At 43.9% G+C, this 16,031-nt stretch overlaps 1 protein-coding gene across 2 annotated transcripts in view; it reads left to right on the top strand.

Moving 5' to 3' along the window:
* The window catches only part of SLC5A11 (solute carrier family 5 member 11), a 57,347-nt gene that overhangs the window by 13,540 nt on the left and 27,776 nt on the right, over positions 1 to 16,031 (top strand). For both annotated transcript variants that reach the window (XM_070779833.1, XM_019988403.2), the window contains exons 4-6: positions 289 to 360; positions 6,697 to 6,801; positions 7,977 to 8,036. In XM_070779833.1, the coding sequence (XP_070635934.1) occupies positions 289 to 360; positions 6,697 to 6,801; positions 7,977 to 8,036 (237 nt within the window). The remainder of the gene's footprint in view (positions 1 to 288; positions 361 to 6,696; positions 6,802 to 7,976; positions 8,037 to 16,031) is intronic.

The following is a 16,031-nucleotide window of genomic DNA, read 5'->3' on the forward strand; positions in this document are numbered from 1 at the left end:
ACGCTTTCACTGCCCAGGTTCCATCCCTCATTGGAGAACTTAAATCCCACAAGCTGCATGGTGCAAAAAATAGTGAAGTAAGATATTTCATGCAAATAATGGCCATGGGAAGTATTGCTCAGGGACTCTTACAAAAACAAACAAAACCCCAAACCAAACAAACCCCAAAATATATTTGATGTCTGAATCTGGCTTGCTGGACTCCCGGGTTATAATCTGGGACTAGACCACCTGGGGGTGCCTCTGATTGCTAACACTTCCTTTACCCACTGCTCTTTTCTGTTTCAGTCCACAGTGAAGACCAAAAGAGACACCGTGAAAGGCTACTTTCTAGCTGGAGGCAACATGCTGTGGTGGCCAGTAAGTAGTCTTTGGTTCAATTAAAAGACTCTTCAAGTCCCGATACTCTGTCTAGCCTTTGCTTTCTCAGGACTCTCTGGTTCCATGTTGTCTGGAAGTCACAGTCTAAACTAGAGAAGACTTAGCTCCAACTCGAAATTGTTTGAACAAAAAGAATCCATCAGCTCACCTAAGGGAAAAACCTAGAGTTGGTCTGGTTTCAGGTATGGCAGGGTATAGGGGCACAAGTGATCACTGGGACCTGGTTTCTCCCTCTGTTTATCCCATCTATCTGTCTATCTATCTATCTTTCTATTAATATATATCTTTCTATCTATCTGCCTATCTATCTGGGCTTCCCTGATGGCTCAGAGGATAAAGAATCCACCTGCAATGCAGGAGACACAGAAGATGTGGGTTCAATCCCTGGGTTGGGAAGATCCCCTGGAGGAGGAAATGGCAACCCACTCCAGGATTCTTGCCTGGGAAAATCCCATAGACAGAGGAACCTGGTGGGCTACAGTCCATAGGGTCGGGAAGAGTCAGACACAGGGCTGAGCGATGAAGCACACACATTTATCCATCTATCCATTAGTTGTCTATCACCTATCTATCTCTATCAGTGTCTCTGCTTCTGGAAGGGTGCCATTCCCAAACAGGCTCAACTTCATGTCAACAAGATGATGGCCACTCCTCCAGACTTTCCATCCTCTCTGTCTCCAGCCTAGCATGGGAAGAGCACCTGCCTCCATGGCAGGATCCCTGGAAAATATGTGTCCCAAGCCCATCTCTGTGTTAGTCACTGTGACCAAGGTAGTTTGCTGTGTTAAGTAACTCAAGCCTGGGTCACACACTCAGTGCCTTATCTGGAGGGCATGGAGCCTGCTCTGAGGCATATGTGATGAGAAATAAGAAGGGCTAGACCCTGAAGGACAGCTGGAGACCATTACTGAGACAAGGTGGAAAAAATGTTGAGAACCCAAATAACAAATACAACAGCCCAATTAGTATTCTCTATTCAAGGGGAGCTAAAGGCATTGCTAAATACATTGTTGTTGTTCAGTCGTTCAGTCATGTCCTGCTCTTTGTGAGCCCATAGACTGCAGCACGCCTGGCTTCCCTGTCCTTCACCATCTACCGGAACCCGCTCAAACTCATGTATGTTGAGTCAGTGATGCCATCCAACCATCTCATCCTCTCTCCCCTTCTCCTCCTGCCTTCAATCTTTTCCAGCATCAGGGTCTTTTCTAATGGGCTGGCTCTTCACATCAGGTGGCCAAAGTATTGGAGCTTCAGCTTTAGCATCATTCTTTCTAATGGATATTCAGATTAGTTTCCTTTAGGACTGACTGGTTTGGTCTTTTGCAGTCCAAGGGACTCTCAACAGTTTTCTCCAACACCACAGTCCAAAAGCGTCAATTCTTCAGTACTCAGTCTTCTTTACGGTCCAACTCTCACATCCATACATGACTACTGGAAAAACCATAGCTTTAACTAGATGGACCTTTGTTGGCAAAGTAATGTCTTTCCTTTTTAATGCACTATCTAGGTTTGTCATAACTTTTCTTCCAAGGAGCAAGCATCTTTTAATTTCATGGCTGCAGTCACCATCTGCAGTGATTTTGGAGCCCAAGAAAATAAAATCTGTCACTGTTTCCATTGTTTCTCCATCTATTTGCCATCTCTTTGAAGTGATGGGATTGGATGTCATGATCTTAGTTTTCTGAATGTTGAATTTTAAGCCATGTTTTTCACTCTCCTCTTTCACCTTTGTCGAAAGGCTCTTTAGTTACTCCTTCATTTCTACCATAGAGGTAGAGTCATCTGCTTATCTGAGGTTATTGATGTTTCTCCCGGCAATCTTGATTCCAGCTTGTGTTTCATCCAGCCCAGCATTTCACATGATGGACTCTGCATATAAGTTGAATAAACAGGGTGACAATATAGAGCCTTGAGATACTCCTTTCCCAATTTGGAACCAGTCTGTTGTTCTATGTCCGGTTCTAACTGTTGCTTCTTGACCTGCATACAGGTTTCTCAGGAGGCAGGTAAGGTGGTCTGGTATTCCCATCTCTTGAAGACTTTTCCACAGTTTGTGGAAATACACACATGCACACATATGTGCACACACGTGTACACATATGCACACACATATATGCACACAGGCCTCTGCTTCATGGGTCCTGAGTAAGGAATCAGGAATGATCATTTTATTCATGATCTTCTATTATAAGTGTTAAATCTCCCAAATAAAAAGAGAGAAGACATTTCCCATTTGCAGGGAGTCCAAAAGATGTAAGATACAGAGAGATAACAGGTATCTGAGCCTCTGGTCAATACGATGTCTGAAGACAATGACCACACTGTTCTCAAAAGATACCAAAAATGAGCTCTGCGTTATATATTCAGTGAATTCATTAGAACAGTTCCCTGTCCAGCATGGCACCAAACAGAGGAGACATCATTGAGCTTGTCTTCACCCTCACGGAGCTTGTAATCTAGCGCAGCATTTCCTAAGTGTGAAGAACGGGCGCACCACGATTTTTCAGTTGTGCAGACACAACACTGAGTAACGTCAGATTACATCGTGGAAGCATTCCCTTTCCTATTCTCAGTCAGTCTTCTTGGTTACATAAAAGAAAGTCACAGTTTGCTACTAAGATGGCTTTACCGGTCTTTTAGCACGGACTAATCTGTGTTTAACAAAGAGAATTCAAGCTTCAGGGTAAGTAAATTTGGTAGTCTGGAGAACCTAGATAGAATTTTATAACTTTTTTTTTTCATTTTCATTTTATTTGTATGGTTCTTTTCTATGTAAAGCAAGTGATACTGGTTTTCCATGTAAAGTTGTAAATACATATATCATATTAATATATAATAATTGGTTAAATAATAAAATATATAATCATATATATAAGTTAAAGAAGAAGTCAGTATAAGGTAAAATGTTGAGTAAATACCAGTGCAGGTGTAGTGGACATAGAGATGGCTACAAAAGAAGTACTCAGTGACTGAATTTTTTCTTTACTGAAATTGTTGCAGTATTGCTTCTGTTTTATGTTTTGGGTTTTTGGCCATGAGGCATGTGGGATCTTAGCTTCCCACATCCTGTGCATTGGAAGGTGAAGTCTTAACCACTGGACCACCAGGGAAGTCCCGCAATGATTGAACTTTAAGAAATGCTGGTCAAATGGTCTTTATCATGAGTGATGCTGGGCTCAAAAAAAAAAAAAAAGATTCAGTTGGAATATAGCAGCTCACCTAAGTATGCTTGCTTTTGCATACTTGTATCCATTTCTTTGCTCATATTCTTGGATGACCCTTCTCCAGGTCAAGAAGGAAAGGGCAGTTGTGGAACTTTCTTTGCTTTCTTTACTCCGGAGAATGATGTCAATGGAAAGGAGGTGTGGTTAAGAGAAAGGGCTTTGGAACAAGTGCATCAGTTAGCTATTGCTCCTAAGAAGCTACCCATAAATGTAGTGGCTCACAACCACTACAGTGTATTATTTCTTTTTAAAATTTATTTTTTAAAAGCTGAAGTATAGCTGACTTACAATGCTATGTTAATTTCTGCTGTACAGCAAAGTGACTCATTATATATATATATATATATATATATATATATAGTATATACAGCATATTATATCTTTGTAAAAGATATAATTAATTAATTTTTGGTTATGCTGCATCTTCATTGCTCCACTTGGGCTCTCTCTAGTTGCAATGAGTGGGGGCTACTCTTCACTGCAGTGCACAGGCTTCTCATTGCAGTGGCTTCTCTTGTTTCGGAGCACAGGCTCTAGGCACACAGGCTCCGTAGTTGCAGCTCGTGGGCTCTAGGGTGAGGACTCAGGAGTTGGGGTGCACAGGCTTTAGTTGCTCAGTTCCACAGCATGTGGATTCTTCCCAGACCAGGGATCGAACCCATTTCTCCGGCATTGGCAGGCAGACTCTCACTGTACCACTAGGGAAGTCTCAGTGTATTATTCCAATGATTGCACGGTTCGAGTGGGTGATTCCTCCCCTGCTCTTTAGCACTTTAGCTCTTTGGCTGCATTTAGCTGTTGGCTGGATGGGCTAGACACCAAGACGGCCCCATCCACAGATGTGGCTCTGGTGGGGATGGCTAGAAGGCTGGGGCTTCACTCTCTACATGCCCCTCATCGTTTAGTGACCCAGCCCAAGGTTTTTACAAGGCATTTGACTCGAAAGGGCAAAAATGAAAGCTGCCGGGCTGCTGAGCCTTGACCTGGAAGTCCCACAGTGTCACTTTCACTGCGTCATATTGGTCAAAACAAGCCATCAGCCAGTGTGAGTTCTTTATGGGAAGAGTGGAAAAGTCACATTTCAGAGGAACAGGCAGGGTGGTGTCATTGGGAATGGCAGAGTAAAGATCTTTGAAATTTCCTCCAGAGAGCTTTTTTTGTTTGTTTTTAATTATTGAATTATTTATTTACTTTATTCGTTTTGGGTTGCGCTGGGTCTTTGTTGCTGCGTGGGCTTTCCCTGGTTGTGGTGAGCGGGGCTGCTCTTCATTGCAGTGTTCAGGCCTCTCATTGTCGCGGCTTCTCTTGTTGCAGAGCACAGGCTCTAGGGCACGTGGGCTTCAGTAGTTGCCACGCATGGGGTTTGTTGCTCCCCAACATGTGGACCCTTCTCAGGTCCAGGATCAAACCTGTGTCCCCTTCATTGGCAGACAGATTCTTATCTACTGTACTGCCAGGGAAGCCCCCGTGCGTGTGTGTTAAGTCACTTGAGTCGTGTCTGACCCTGTGTGACCCTATGGACTATAGCCCGCCAGGCTCCTCTGTCCATGGGATTCTCCAGGCAAGAATACTGGAGTAGTTGCCATTTCCTTCTCCAGGGGATCTTCCTGACCCAGGGATTGAACCTCTGTCTTTCATGTCTCCTGCACTGGCAGGCAGGGTCTTTACCAGGGAAGCCCCCAGGGAGCTTTAATTCAAGAAAAACAACGGAATCGCAATAAGAACAGGAAGCTTTGTCGTGTTTCTATTGGGAATGGCTCTATTCCCATCCCCTTCTCTTCAGCTCTGCAGTAGTCTTGAAGACCAGTAGGTTAGAACAGGATTGGATCTCGTTCAAAGCCCCATTCTCATATTATTGCCAGTGTTTTACTCTAGAATGCACCCTTTGTACAACTTGTCTTTATTTGATCCAAATCAATGATCATGCAGCATGAGCAGCTTTTTATCCAGAGGTATTAGTTAAAAAACCATCAATTTGACATTGCAGCTGCCTAAGCTAATAAGGGAATTAAAATGGCACGTTAGTATCTATTTAACACAAATAGTAGCAGTCCCTAAACTGAACTATAGATTCAACACAATCCCTGTCATAATTCCATATGCATCACACCCCCCCTCCTTTTTTTGCAGAAATTGGTAAGGCAATCCTAAAATTCAGATGGAAACACCAGGGACCCAGAATAGCTGAAACAAACTTGAAAAGGAAGAAAAAAGTTGGAGGATTTAGGACTTCTCTACTTCAAAACACTGCTAAGCTATAACACTCAAGAGAGTGTGATAGTGACAGATCAATGCATAGAGTCAATGAAAACCAGGGACTAGAAAGTCAGTGGGCGGCACCACAGTCCCCTCACAAACAGTTCCCGCTCTCTCCCCCCATCATCTGTCTCTTTGTCTCTATCTGGTTCTGTCCTCCCTTGAGCTGCCTTTTTCTGCAAGTCTTCTTCATTCTCCTCTCAGAGTAGCAGACTTGAATGTGCTATGCACCCCGCTCCCCATCCCCTTGCTACACACACACTGCCCTGGGTTACATGCCCCCCAGTCTAAGGGACCAGCAAAGATGATTTCCCAGGTCCAGATTCCCAGGAGAGAGAATGTAATTGGCTCAACTGGGGCCAGGTGCCCAAGTCTGTCTTATGTCATCAATGAAGTCCAGGAATTGGGGTCCTCAAGAACTGTTCTGCTCACTTAGAGTTCTGCTAGAAGGGCTCTCCACTTTGCTAAGTGAGAAGTGGAGCTGAGGAACAACACAGGCTTCCTGATTCTCATCCTGGAGCACTTTCTACAACACCTGTTGTCCTCCCTAACCCCTAGGGATGCTGCATACAGTTGTTCGAGTTGTGCACTGCACAAGCCTAGTGGGGGGCACAATTTACATTTTAGGCATCCTAGATATGCATATTTGTTATGTCAGTTTCCTAAAGGTGGAAGTAAAAGAGTCTCGGAGAAGAGGTTTTTATTGCTAGATGAACTAGGGATGGCCCCACTTTCTCCTTTTGTCATGGTCCCTTTGGAGTATGGGAAGAAGGGGAGTGGGAAGAAGCCACTCCAGAGCTTGGCTGCAAGATCTGACCTGTCCGTCTCCCCACAGGTGGGTGCATCCTTGTTTGCCAGCAACGTTGGAAGTGGACATTTCGTTGGCCTGGCAGGGTCAGGTGCTGCTGCGGGTCTTTCTGTAACTGCTTATGAGCTTAATGTAAGTATGTTTCCAGGGCAATGTCAGTTCAAGATTACCAAACAAGTGGATCCTGGGCGGGGGGCAGTTTTATGCATGCTCTGCTCTTCTAAATATAGTGGTGCTTTATGAAGAAACAAGCAGGAAGCATCAAGGGCATCCCTGGTTAGCAAAAATCAATTTGATCTGCAAGTCATATTGCAGGCTTCCCCGTGTTTGCTTGATGGGAGTCCGTAAGGCAGATATGTGTGTGAAGAAGGCACGAATCTCTTCTGTGCAGATGCAGAAGATACAAGGTTTTGTGGGACTGGGGGGTGTTTCTGTGTATTAGATATCAATTGCCCATCACAAAACTTATGTGGTTCCATGGTTCTTGATCTTTTTGCCACCCTGCAGATACTCAGGAGACAGGACACACTCTCTGTGTAGCAGGCTCATTCAGGATATGATTTTTACTGATTGGGAGGGGATGCACTTATTAATAGTGATCTTCATCTTCATAACAACTCATTTTTTAAGCGTTTACCCTGTGCCATAGACTTAAGTACACTGCATACATCATCATATTATGGGATTCAATTACAGATTAGAACCAAACCATCTGGATTCAAATCTGGGCTCTAAAACTTACAGGCTGAGTGACCTCGGGCAAATTACTTGACCTTTCTGAGCCTCATGTATAAAACAGAGAAAATAATGGTACCTTCCATATCGGGTCATTGTGAGGATTAAATGACTTCATGCTTGTAAAGCGTGCATGGGAATGTCTGGAATATAATAAGTGCTTAGTAAGCATCGTCTTACTGATTCCCTTGCAACAACCCAGTGGCGGTGCTGCTACTCTCATTGCACAGGTGAGAAAAATGTGTCTCAGAGACCTATGTAAACTCTCCCAGCACCAGCTGTTCATCAGCATGGCCTGCCTGACCTCACAGCCTTGTTTTGAGGGAACACAAGTGGACAAAGTGGGATATGCAAGGTTTAGGAGACATAGCCCTGGGAGCCACTCTGCCCCACTTCATCCCCATGTTCTGTTTAAATATGGGGATGTGATGGTCCAGGGAGGGTGAGTTACTCAGTAAGTAAGAGATGGAACCAGAGCAGACCAGACTAGATTCCATCCAGACATAAGGAAATCCAAATTGTCACCACAATGTTGGGCAGGAGCTGAGTCCTGATTCTGTTTTCTCGGGCAGGGCTTATTTTTCGTGCTGATGTTGTCCTGGATCTTCCTTCCAATCTACATCACTGGTCAGGTGAGTCTGAGGGGGTCCAGGTGCTATGGACTAGGAAGATCCTTAGGGAGAGTCGGCCCTGCCTTCATCCCTTCCCTCCCAACAGCATCCCTCTGTCCTGCCAGTGGACATCCGTTACACAGTCCCCAAGAGGTTGCAGCATCGGTGAGGGGTGACTCGTGTATTAATTAGGACAATTAGGAACACTGTCCTTAGCAGTTCCCACCTAGTAATGATGGAACATTTTGAGTAATGACATCAAAGATACATGCGGGGTATTCAGAGGCTAGAAGAAATGTGGGCTCAAAAAAAATTTTTTTTTTTTGAATGTCAAAACACAAAATCACAGTCTTTTCTGAATGTTTAAGCCATAACAGATTACTGCTTTCAACACAGACACACACACCCACATGATTCAGTGATTTTTTTTCTTCCTTTCTACCTAAAACTATAATAATTGAGTTATTTCTGGCTGATGTGATATGTCAAATTTTTTGTTACAAAATAGTAGTGCTTTAGACTTTTTGACAGAGGTAGTTTAAAAAATCACTTCTGCTCTTATTGACAGCTTTCTGTCACACATACCCTCTCGACTTAATCCTGTTTTAGATATTCTACTAGGCAGACCAAGATCACAGAGTATCAGTGTTATTCATCAAGTAATAACTGATTTTAACTTTTTATTATGGAAACTAAAAAAATATACAAAGTAGAACTACTTAATGATCAGGAAAATCATTAAAAAAATCACTCTGTACTGGAAGTAGTGCAATCTTATGCAAAGGCAGTGAGGTAGGAATAAATAAATTATCTTGCTTGGAGATAATACTGAGTCTAAAAGCATGGCTTTTGGTCGATGGGGAGCCTGGGTCTGTCCAGCTCCTACATGGACAAAATCTCTGAGGCAGAATAACACTAACTAGAAGTGAAGATCTCTGGATCAGTGGGTCTTTCTTGAGCACCTTGAATAGGAAGGAATGAAGGATGGTGGAGATGTAGTTTAAAGGTAGGGTGGCCAGATATTTTTAGCTGATGGTTTCTATTTTCTCTGTGAAGTAGAAGATGGTGTCATTTGCTGAGAGTGAGGAAGGAACTTGTGTGGTTGAAGGTTAAGAAGAGGCATGAAGAATTGAAATGATTGCTGTGGTTTGTAATAGAGAAACCTGGGGACTCCCACAGTATCACTGATTGGGGGACTGGGTATCTGTACTGTGAATATCATGCCGTGAAAAGGGCTGAAACTGACAGAATTGTGCTGCTGTGAAAGGATCTCCAGGCTTTATTGCTCAATTAAAAATTCCTGTGGCTCCAGACGTTCTTTGGTCAACATTTTATTCAAAGGGGAGATGAAGCTGATGTTAGATAATAAATGCCACAGTGCTGAGGAGCAATAAAAAGCTACCCAATCCATTTCTATTGGGCAATAAAATAAACACAGAAAAGTAATAAGACACAAATGTGGTGCTTAACAAATTGTTGTAAAACGAATACCCAGATCGAGTCACAAAGTGTAATACCCTCCCTCACATGCCTTTACCAGATAGCAATGTCTTCCTTTCTTTGTGACTTCCACTGAGCTCACTCCCTTACTTTTCTTTATAGTTTTAATTGTGCACACCTAAAGAATATAGTTTAATTTTACTTTTTTGGAATGAAATATAGTACATGGAATGGTGGGTAACATTCTTTCCTTGCGTGTACCTGGTTAATTTCCATTGCTATGTAGTATCCCGGAGTATGATTATACTCCAATATATTTGTCTCTCCTTTTGTTCACAAGCATTTAGGTTGTTCCTAATGTTAGCCTAGAGGAGAACATGGCAACCCACTCCAGTAGTCTTGCCTGGAGAACCCCATGGGCAGAGGAGCCTGGTGGGGACCGTACATGGGGTCGCAGAGTCAGACACAACTGAGAGACTAAGCACAGCACAGCACAGTGTTAGCCTGTGATGGACAGTATTGCTGATAACATTTTAAAAAATTACTTATTTATTTTTAGTTGTGCTGGGTCTGCGTTGCTGCACATGGGCTTTCTCTGGTTGTGCTGAGTGGGGCTTGTTCTTCTCTGCAGTGCCTGGGCTTCTCATTGCGGTGTCTTCTCATGTTGCAGACCACAGGCTTTAGACTGCAGGCTTAGTCATTGTGGTGCATAGACTTAGCTGCCTCACGGCATGTGGGATCTTCCCAGACCACAAACCTGTGTCCCCTGTGTTGCCAGGTGGATTCTTAACCACTGGACCACCAGGGAAGTCCTGGTAACGTTTTTATACAAGTGTCCTGATGAATATAAACATTATGTTTATGGAGGAAAATCTAACTATAGGTGGAATTTCTGGGTCATTGGATGTGTTTATCAAGTTTGGTTAGACATTGCCAAATTTCTTCCCAGAGTAGCTCTCTCAGTTTATACTCCCAGCAGCGGGGCATGCAAATTCCCTTTGCGCCATTGCTCTGTGTTCTTGGCAATACTTGGTATTTTCCAGTTTTAAAATCCTTGCCAATTTGGTGACTGTGTAGTTTTCTCCCTGTGCTTTCCATTGGCAATTCTGTTTATATATTTTCTGGCCATTCAGATGTCCTCTTTGGGAAAGTAACATGTCTAGGACTTCTGCCAACTTTTCTATTATGTTCTACAGTTTCTTCTTATTGATAGAAGTTCTTTGTACATTCTGGAAACAAGCTGATTACATGTATTGCAAGTATCTTTGCCCCCTACTCTGTGGTTTGCATTTTAACTCTTAATGGTATTTTTTGATAAACAGATCTTTTTAAAAGCTATTTTATTCAAGTACGGTTGATTTGCAATGTTGTGTTCATTTCTGCTGTATAGCAAATTGATGCAGTTATCAGATCAGATCAGATCAAATCAGTCGTTCAGTCGTATCCAACTCTTTGCGACCCCATGAATCGCAGCACGCCAGGCCTCCCTGTCCATCACCAACTCCCGGAGTTCAGTTATACGTGTATATATATATAATATATATATATATATTCTTTTTCATATTCTTTTCCATTACGGTTAATCATAGGATGCTGAATGTAGCTCCCTGTGCTATACAGGAGGACCTTGTTGTTCATACATTCTACAGATGAGTTTGCATCTGCTAACCCCAAATTCCCAATCCACCCCTCCCCCACTCCTCACCCCCTTTGCAACCACAAGCCTGTTCTCCGTCTGAGTCTATTTCTGTTTTGTAGATAAGTTCATTTATGTCATACTTTAGATGTCAAATATGTTATATTATACAATATTTGTTCTCTCTCTGACTTACTTCACTAGTATGATCATCTCTAGGTGCATAAATGTTGCTGCAAATGGCATTATTTCATTCTTTTTTATGACTGTGATATTCCATTGTGTACATATATCACATCTTCTTTATCCATTTGTTTGTTGATGGACATTTAGCTTGCTTCCATGTCTTGACTGTTTTAAATAATACTGCTGTGAACATGGTTGCATGTGTCTTTTTGAATTATAATCTTTTCTGACATACATGCCCAGGAGTGGGATTGCTGGATTATACAATAACTCTACATTTAGTTTTCTAAGGAAACTCTACTTCCCTTGTGGCTCAGCTGGTAAAGAATCCACCTGCAATGCAGGAGACCTGGGTTCGATCCCTGGTTTGGGAAGATCCCCTGGAGAAGGGAAAGGCTACCCACTCCAGTATTCTGGCCTGGAGAATTCCATGGACCTCGATTCCATGGGGTCACAAAGAGTCGGACACAACTGAGCAACTTTCACTCACTCAAGGAACCTCCGTACTGTTTTCCATAGTGAGTGTACCAATTTACATTGCCATCAATAGTGTAAGAGGGTTCTCTTTAACAGATCTTAATTTTAATGTTGTTCCATTTACCACTTTTCCTTAATTACTGCCTTTTATATCTTATTTTAAAAATATTTTCCTATTCAAAGGTCATAAAGATATTCTTCTGTATTACCATCTAGAACTTTTTATTTTTAAGTCAATTATCCACCTAGGATTGACTTTTGTATACCATGTTTTGAGACTAGGATGACGCTAATTTTATCCATCAAGAAAATTATAGACCAATTTTACTTTTGAATATGGAAAATGACTCCTACTCTTTAGAGATCCACCCTACTCTCCATCCACAGTATACTCCTGTCAGTTCATTCATTTATTTGTTCTTTGAAGAAGGATTTATTGAGCTGTATGCGAACTGTATTCCAGACAGTATTTAACAGGTCCTCATCCTCACCAGGCTCTGCATCACCAGCTTAATGCAAAACTTTCCCCTCTTCTTGTAAAGTTTCCTTTTCCTTTGTGGTTTGGTTAGCTCCTATCATCTGTCCAATTCCTACTTTAAGCAACTCTTCCTCCAGGAAGCCCTGTCTGGAGGGCTAACCTTTCTGGTTAGGTTAAGTCTTCTCCTTCGTTTGCCGTCATGGCTGTTGTGCATTTGCTTGTGTGATTATTAAATTAATACACCTCTCACATTAGACTGTGTCTCTCCCACCATACGTTCTCAACATTAGCAATGGTGACATTTGGGGCAGGCTAATTCTCTTTTTTAAAATATCTATTTATTTGACTGTGGTGGGTCTCAGTTGCCACACATGGGATCTAGTTCCCTGACCAGAGGTTGAACTCAGGCCCCCTGCATTGAGAACGCAGAGTCTTGGCTAATGGAACACCAGGGAAGTCCCTGGACCAGGATAAGTCTTTGCTGTGTGTGTGTATATGCATGTATGAGGGGTGGTCTGTGCATTTTAGGATGTTTTCTCAGCATCCCCTATCTCTATCCACTAGATGACAATCAGTGTTAGTGATAGTCACTCAGTCGTGCCTGACTCTTTGCGACCCCATGTACTGCAGCCCACCAGGCTCCTCTGTCCATGAGATTTGCCAGGCAAGGATACTGGAGTGGGGTTGCCATTTCCTTCTCCAGGGGATCTTCCCAACCCAGGGATCGAACCTGGGTCTCCTGAACTGCAGGCAGATATTTTACCGACTGAGCTACAACCAGATGACAATGGCACCCTTCAAATTGTGGCAGCCACAGCCTCTCCAGACATTGCCGCATGTTCCCTGGGGAGATAGGAAATCTTCTTCTTTCCATTGAAGGCCACTGCACTAGACTGCGTGTCTCTCCCATTAGATCGTAAGCTCCAGGAGGGCAGGAACCAGTTTTGGTTTCTCTCAGTGTCTAGAATAAGGTCTGGGGACTTCCTTGGTGGTCCAGTGGTTTAGAATCTGCTTGCCAGTGCAGAGGACATGGGTTTGATCCCTGGTCGAGGAAGATGCTATGTGCCACAGGGCAACTAAGCCTGTGGCCCACAACTTCTAAGCCTGCACACTTAGAGACCATATGCTGCAACAAGAGATGCCGCTGCAATCAAAAGCCTGCACACGCGGCAGCAAAGAGGGCAGCCAAAAGTAAATAGTGTCCGATACATAGTGGATGCTTGAAAAATATTTGTTGAAGCTACTCAGTAGCAGGGTCCATGATTTCAGAAGGAATCAAAAGGCAGGATGAGCTGACATTCAAAAGAAGAGGCACCATTTAGGAACTGAAAATCTCAGTCAAGTGCCAAAGCCAGGGTCATCAGGCTGAGCAAATGAGATGGTGGCATTGATGAAAACTTTGGGGATTGGTGGTGAATAGAGTCCTGGAGATGATGAGGTTTGGATGCTGGCCAGAGAAATGAGTTGTTGAGGTGGAAATGCCTGTCTGTTGTTGGGGCTAGGACATTGTACAAAGTGTCCCATGTAGGTTCTCTGCACTGTCCTTGAAACTGCTTCCAGACTGGGGGAAAGCCTAGAAAGAGGGCAAGACCACAAAGGAACTGAAATTCTCATTGGCTGCTGAACAGCGTTCTGGGGAGGGTTGGGGTGAGCGGAGGTTGCTATGGCTGATGACATGGCTTTCCGAGGAAGAGGGAGGGGTTTCCCATGAGGATGGAGTGTGGCGGTCTGGATCTGATTCAAGGGAGAGTAAGACAGATGCTGACGTCCTCTCGCCACCTTCCATCCTCAGGAGATGAGGAGCCCCCAGAGCATGGAGCTCAGGAGGTCCTCTCTCGGGGCAGCTGTCATTGGCTGTGTTTATTTCCTGTTAATGTTCACCCAGCAACACTCATAGGGTGGTTCCTGTGTCAACAGTCATTCACATCTCTGTCTCTCAACCTTGTTTTCTTCCAAATTGCCTTCTCAGCCACTTTACAACAAACAGCCTGGGCGCTGCCTCCCATCTGTCAGCTAGCATCACATTTCTCCCCAGAGTTTGATTTCTAGATACCAGTGCCGTTCACTTTCTGATGATTTTCATGCCTTCTTCCTCTCTTAGCTCATTAGAAACGTCCTGCATGTAGCAGGCTGTGCAGCTCTCTGTAGATCGAAATGGAGGTCAATTGATAATAAAGGCTGTCAGCCAAGGATAGGAATGTCGCTCTCCAGCAAGACCCGCTGATGGTTGTCATTCACAGACCAGAGAGTGAATCCGCTTGAGCAGCAGCATCCTTGGTCTACTTATCTGAATGGGCCGAAGCTTTCATGCGCTCTCTCTAATTAGCTCTGACACCATCACCAGAGGGCTTCCCAGGCCGCTCAGTAGTAAAGAATCCTCCTGCCAAGCAGGAGATGTCGGTTTGATCCTGGAGTCAGGAAGATCCCCTGGAGAAGGAGATGGCAACCCACTCCAGTATTCTTGCTTGGGAAATCCTATGGACAGAGGAGTCTGGTGGGCTACAGTCCATGGGGTCGCAAAAGAGTCAGACACGACTTAGCAACTGACGAACAACAACAAACTGTCACCAAGAGTGTGTCCATTCAGTGCGGTTTGATTGAATCCCTCTGTGTGTTATTCCCTGATAGTGCCAGACTTTAGTGCCATGTGCTTCAGGAAAAACCCCTGTTTGCCTTGCAACAAATCAGAAGGTTGAGACAAGACATTCACCGGGGTCAGAACCCCTAAATGCCCTTTCAGGGATGGGGGAAGGAAGAGATACTTTTTAAGTTTTTAAAATTTCAAGGTGTTCATTTATTTACTTCTATGGGCTCCCCTGGTGGCTCAGTCGGTAAAGAATCTGCCTGCAATGTGGGAGACCTGGGTTTGGATTGGGAAGATCCCCTGGAGGAGGGCATGGCAACCCTCTCAAGTATTCTTGCCTGGAGAATCCCCATGGACAGAAGGAGCCTGGCGGGGTGCAATCGATGGGGTCACAAAGAGTTGGACGCAACTGAGCACATACATATTTATTTCTAGAGTTCAATTTTTTGGCCAGTATTTTATTATGAAAAGATTTTCAAACATACATTAATGTTGAAATAATTTTACACTGTACACCCTTATAGTCTTGAATAGCCAGGTTTTACTATTAACAATTTGGCATTCTTTTTTTTTTTTTATTTATTAATTTGGCTGCTTTGGGTCCTCGTTGTGGCAGGCAGGATCTTTAGCTGCAGCATGCAAACCCTTAACTGTGGCATGTGGGACCTAGTTCCCAGACCAGGGATCGAACCCAGGTCCACTACATAGCCACTGGAGCACCAGGGAAGTCTCAGTTTATCATTCTTAAATCAAGTCTGGCTATCCAGTTTCTCCCAGTCTCCCCTCCGAGCTTCTTCTGCCTTCACATCTGACCTTGGGGTGGATGGTTGGCTGTCTGTCAGCTCATGTTTTGGTACCCATTAGTCTCTCCCTGGGTTGGACTGGGAAACATCCAAGCAGCAGCAGCCTGGAAAAGGGGCTGCAAACATTTCTGTGACTATAATCAGCTCTCTTTCCTTCTCCATCTGAGATCTAGGATCTCATGAAAGAAAAGTTTTTGGTTTGAGGTTCTTTTGTCCAAACACAGCATCCTCTGAACCCAAGTCTGGGGGTACAGTGAGGAGATTGGGAAAGGACATGCCATCCCCCAAGAAAAGTATCACCCAAATAATGGTTTTCATCAGCATGACCCAGCCCCTGGGGTGCCCCATATGGCAAGGACAGCCAGCCTGGGACCACCCATCTGGACCATGGGCGAGCCACTCACTCAGTGCT

The sequence above is a fragment of the Bos indicus genome, chromosome 25 (genome assembly GCF_029378745.1).
Source record: "Bos indicus isolate NIAB-ARS_2022 breed Sahiwal x Tharparkar chromosome 25, NIAB-ARS_B.indTharparkar_mat_pri_1.0, whole genome shotgun sequence".
Classification (NCBI taxonomy): domain Eukaryota; kingdom Metazoa; phylum Chordata; class Mammalia; order Artiodactyla; family Bovidae; genus Bos; species Bos indicus.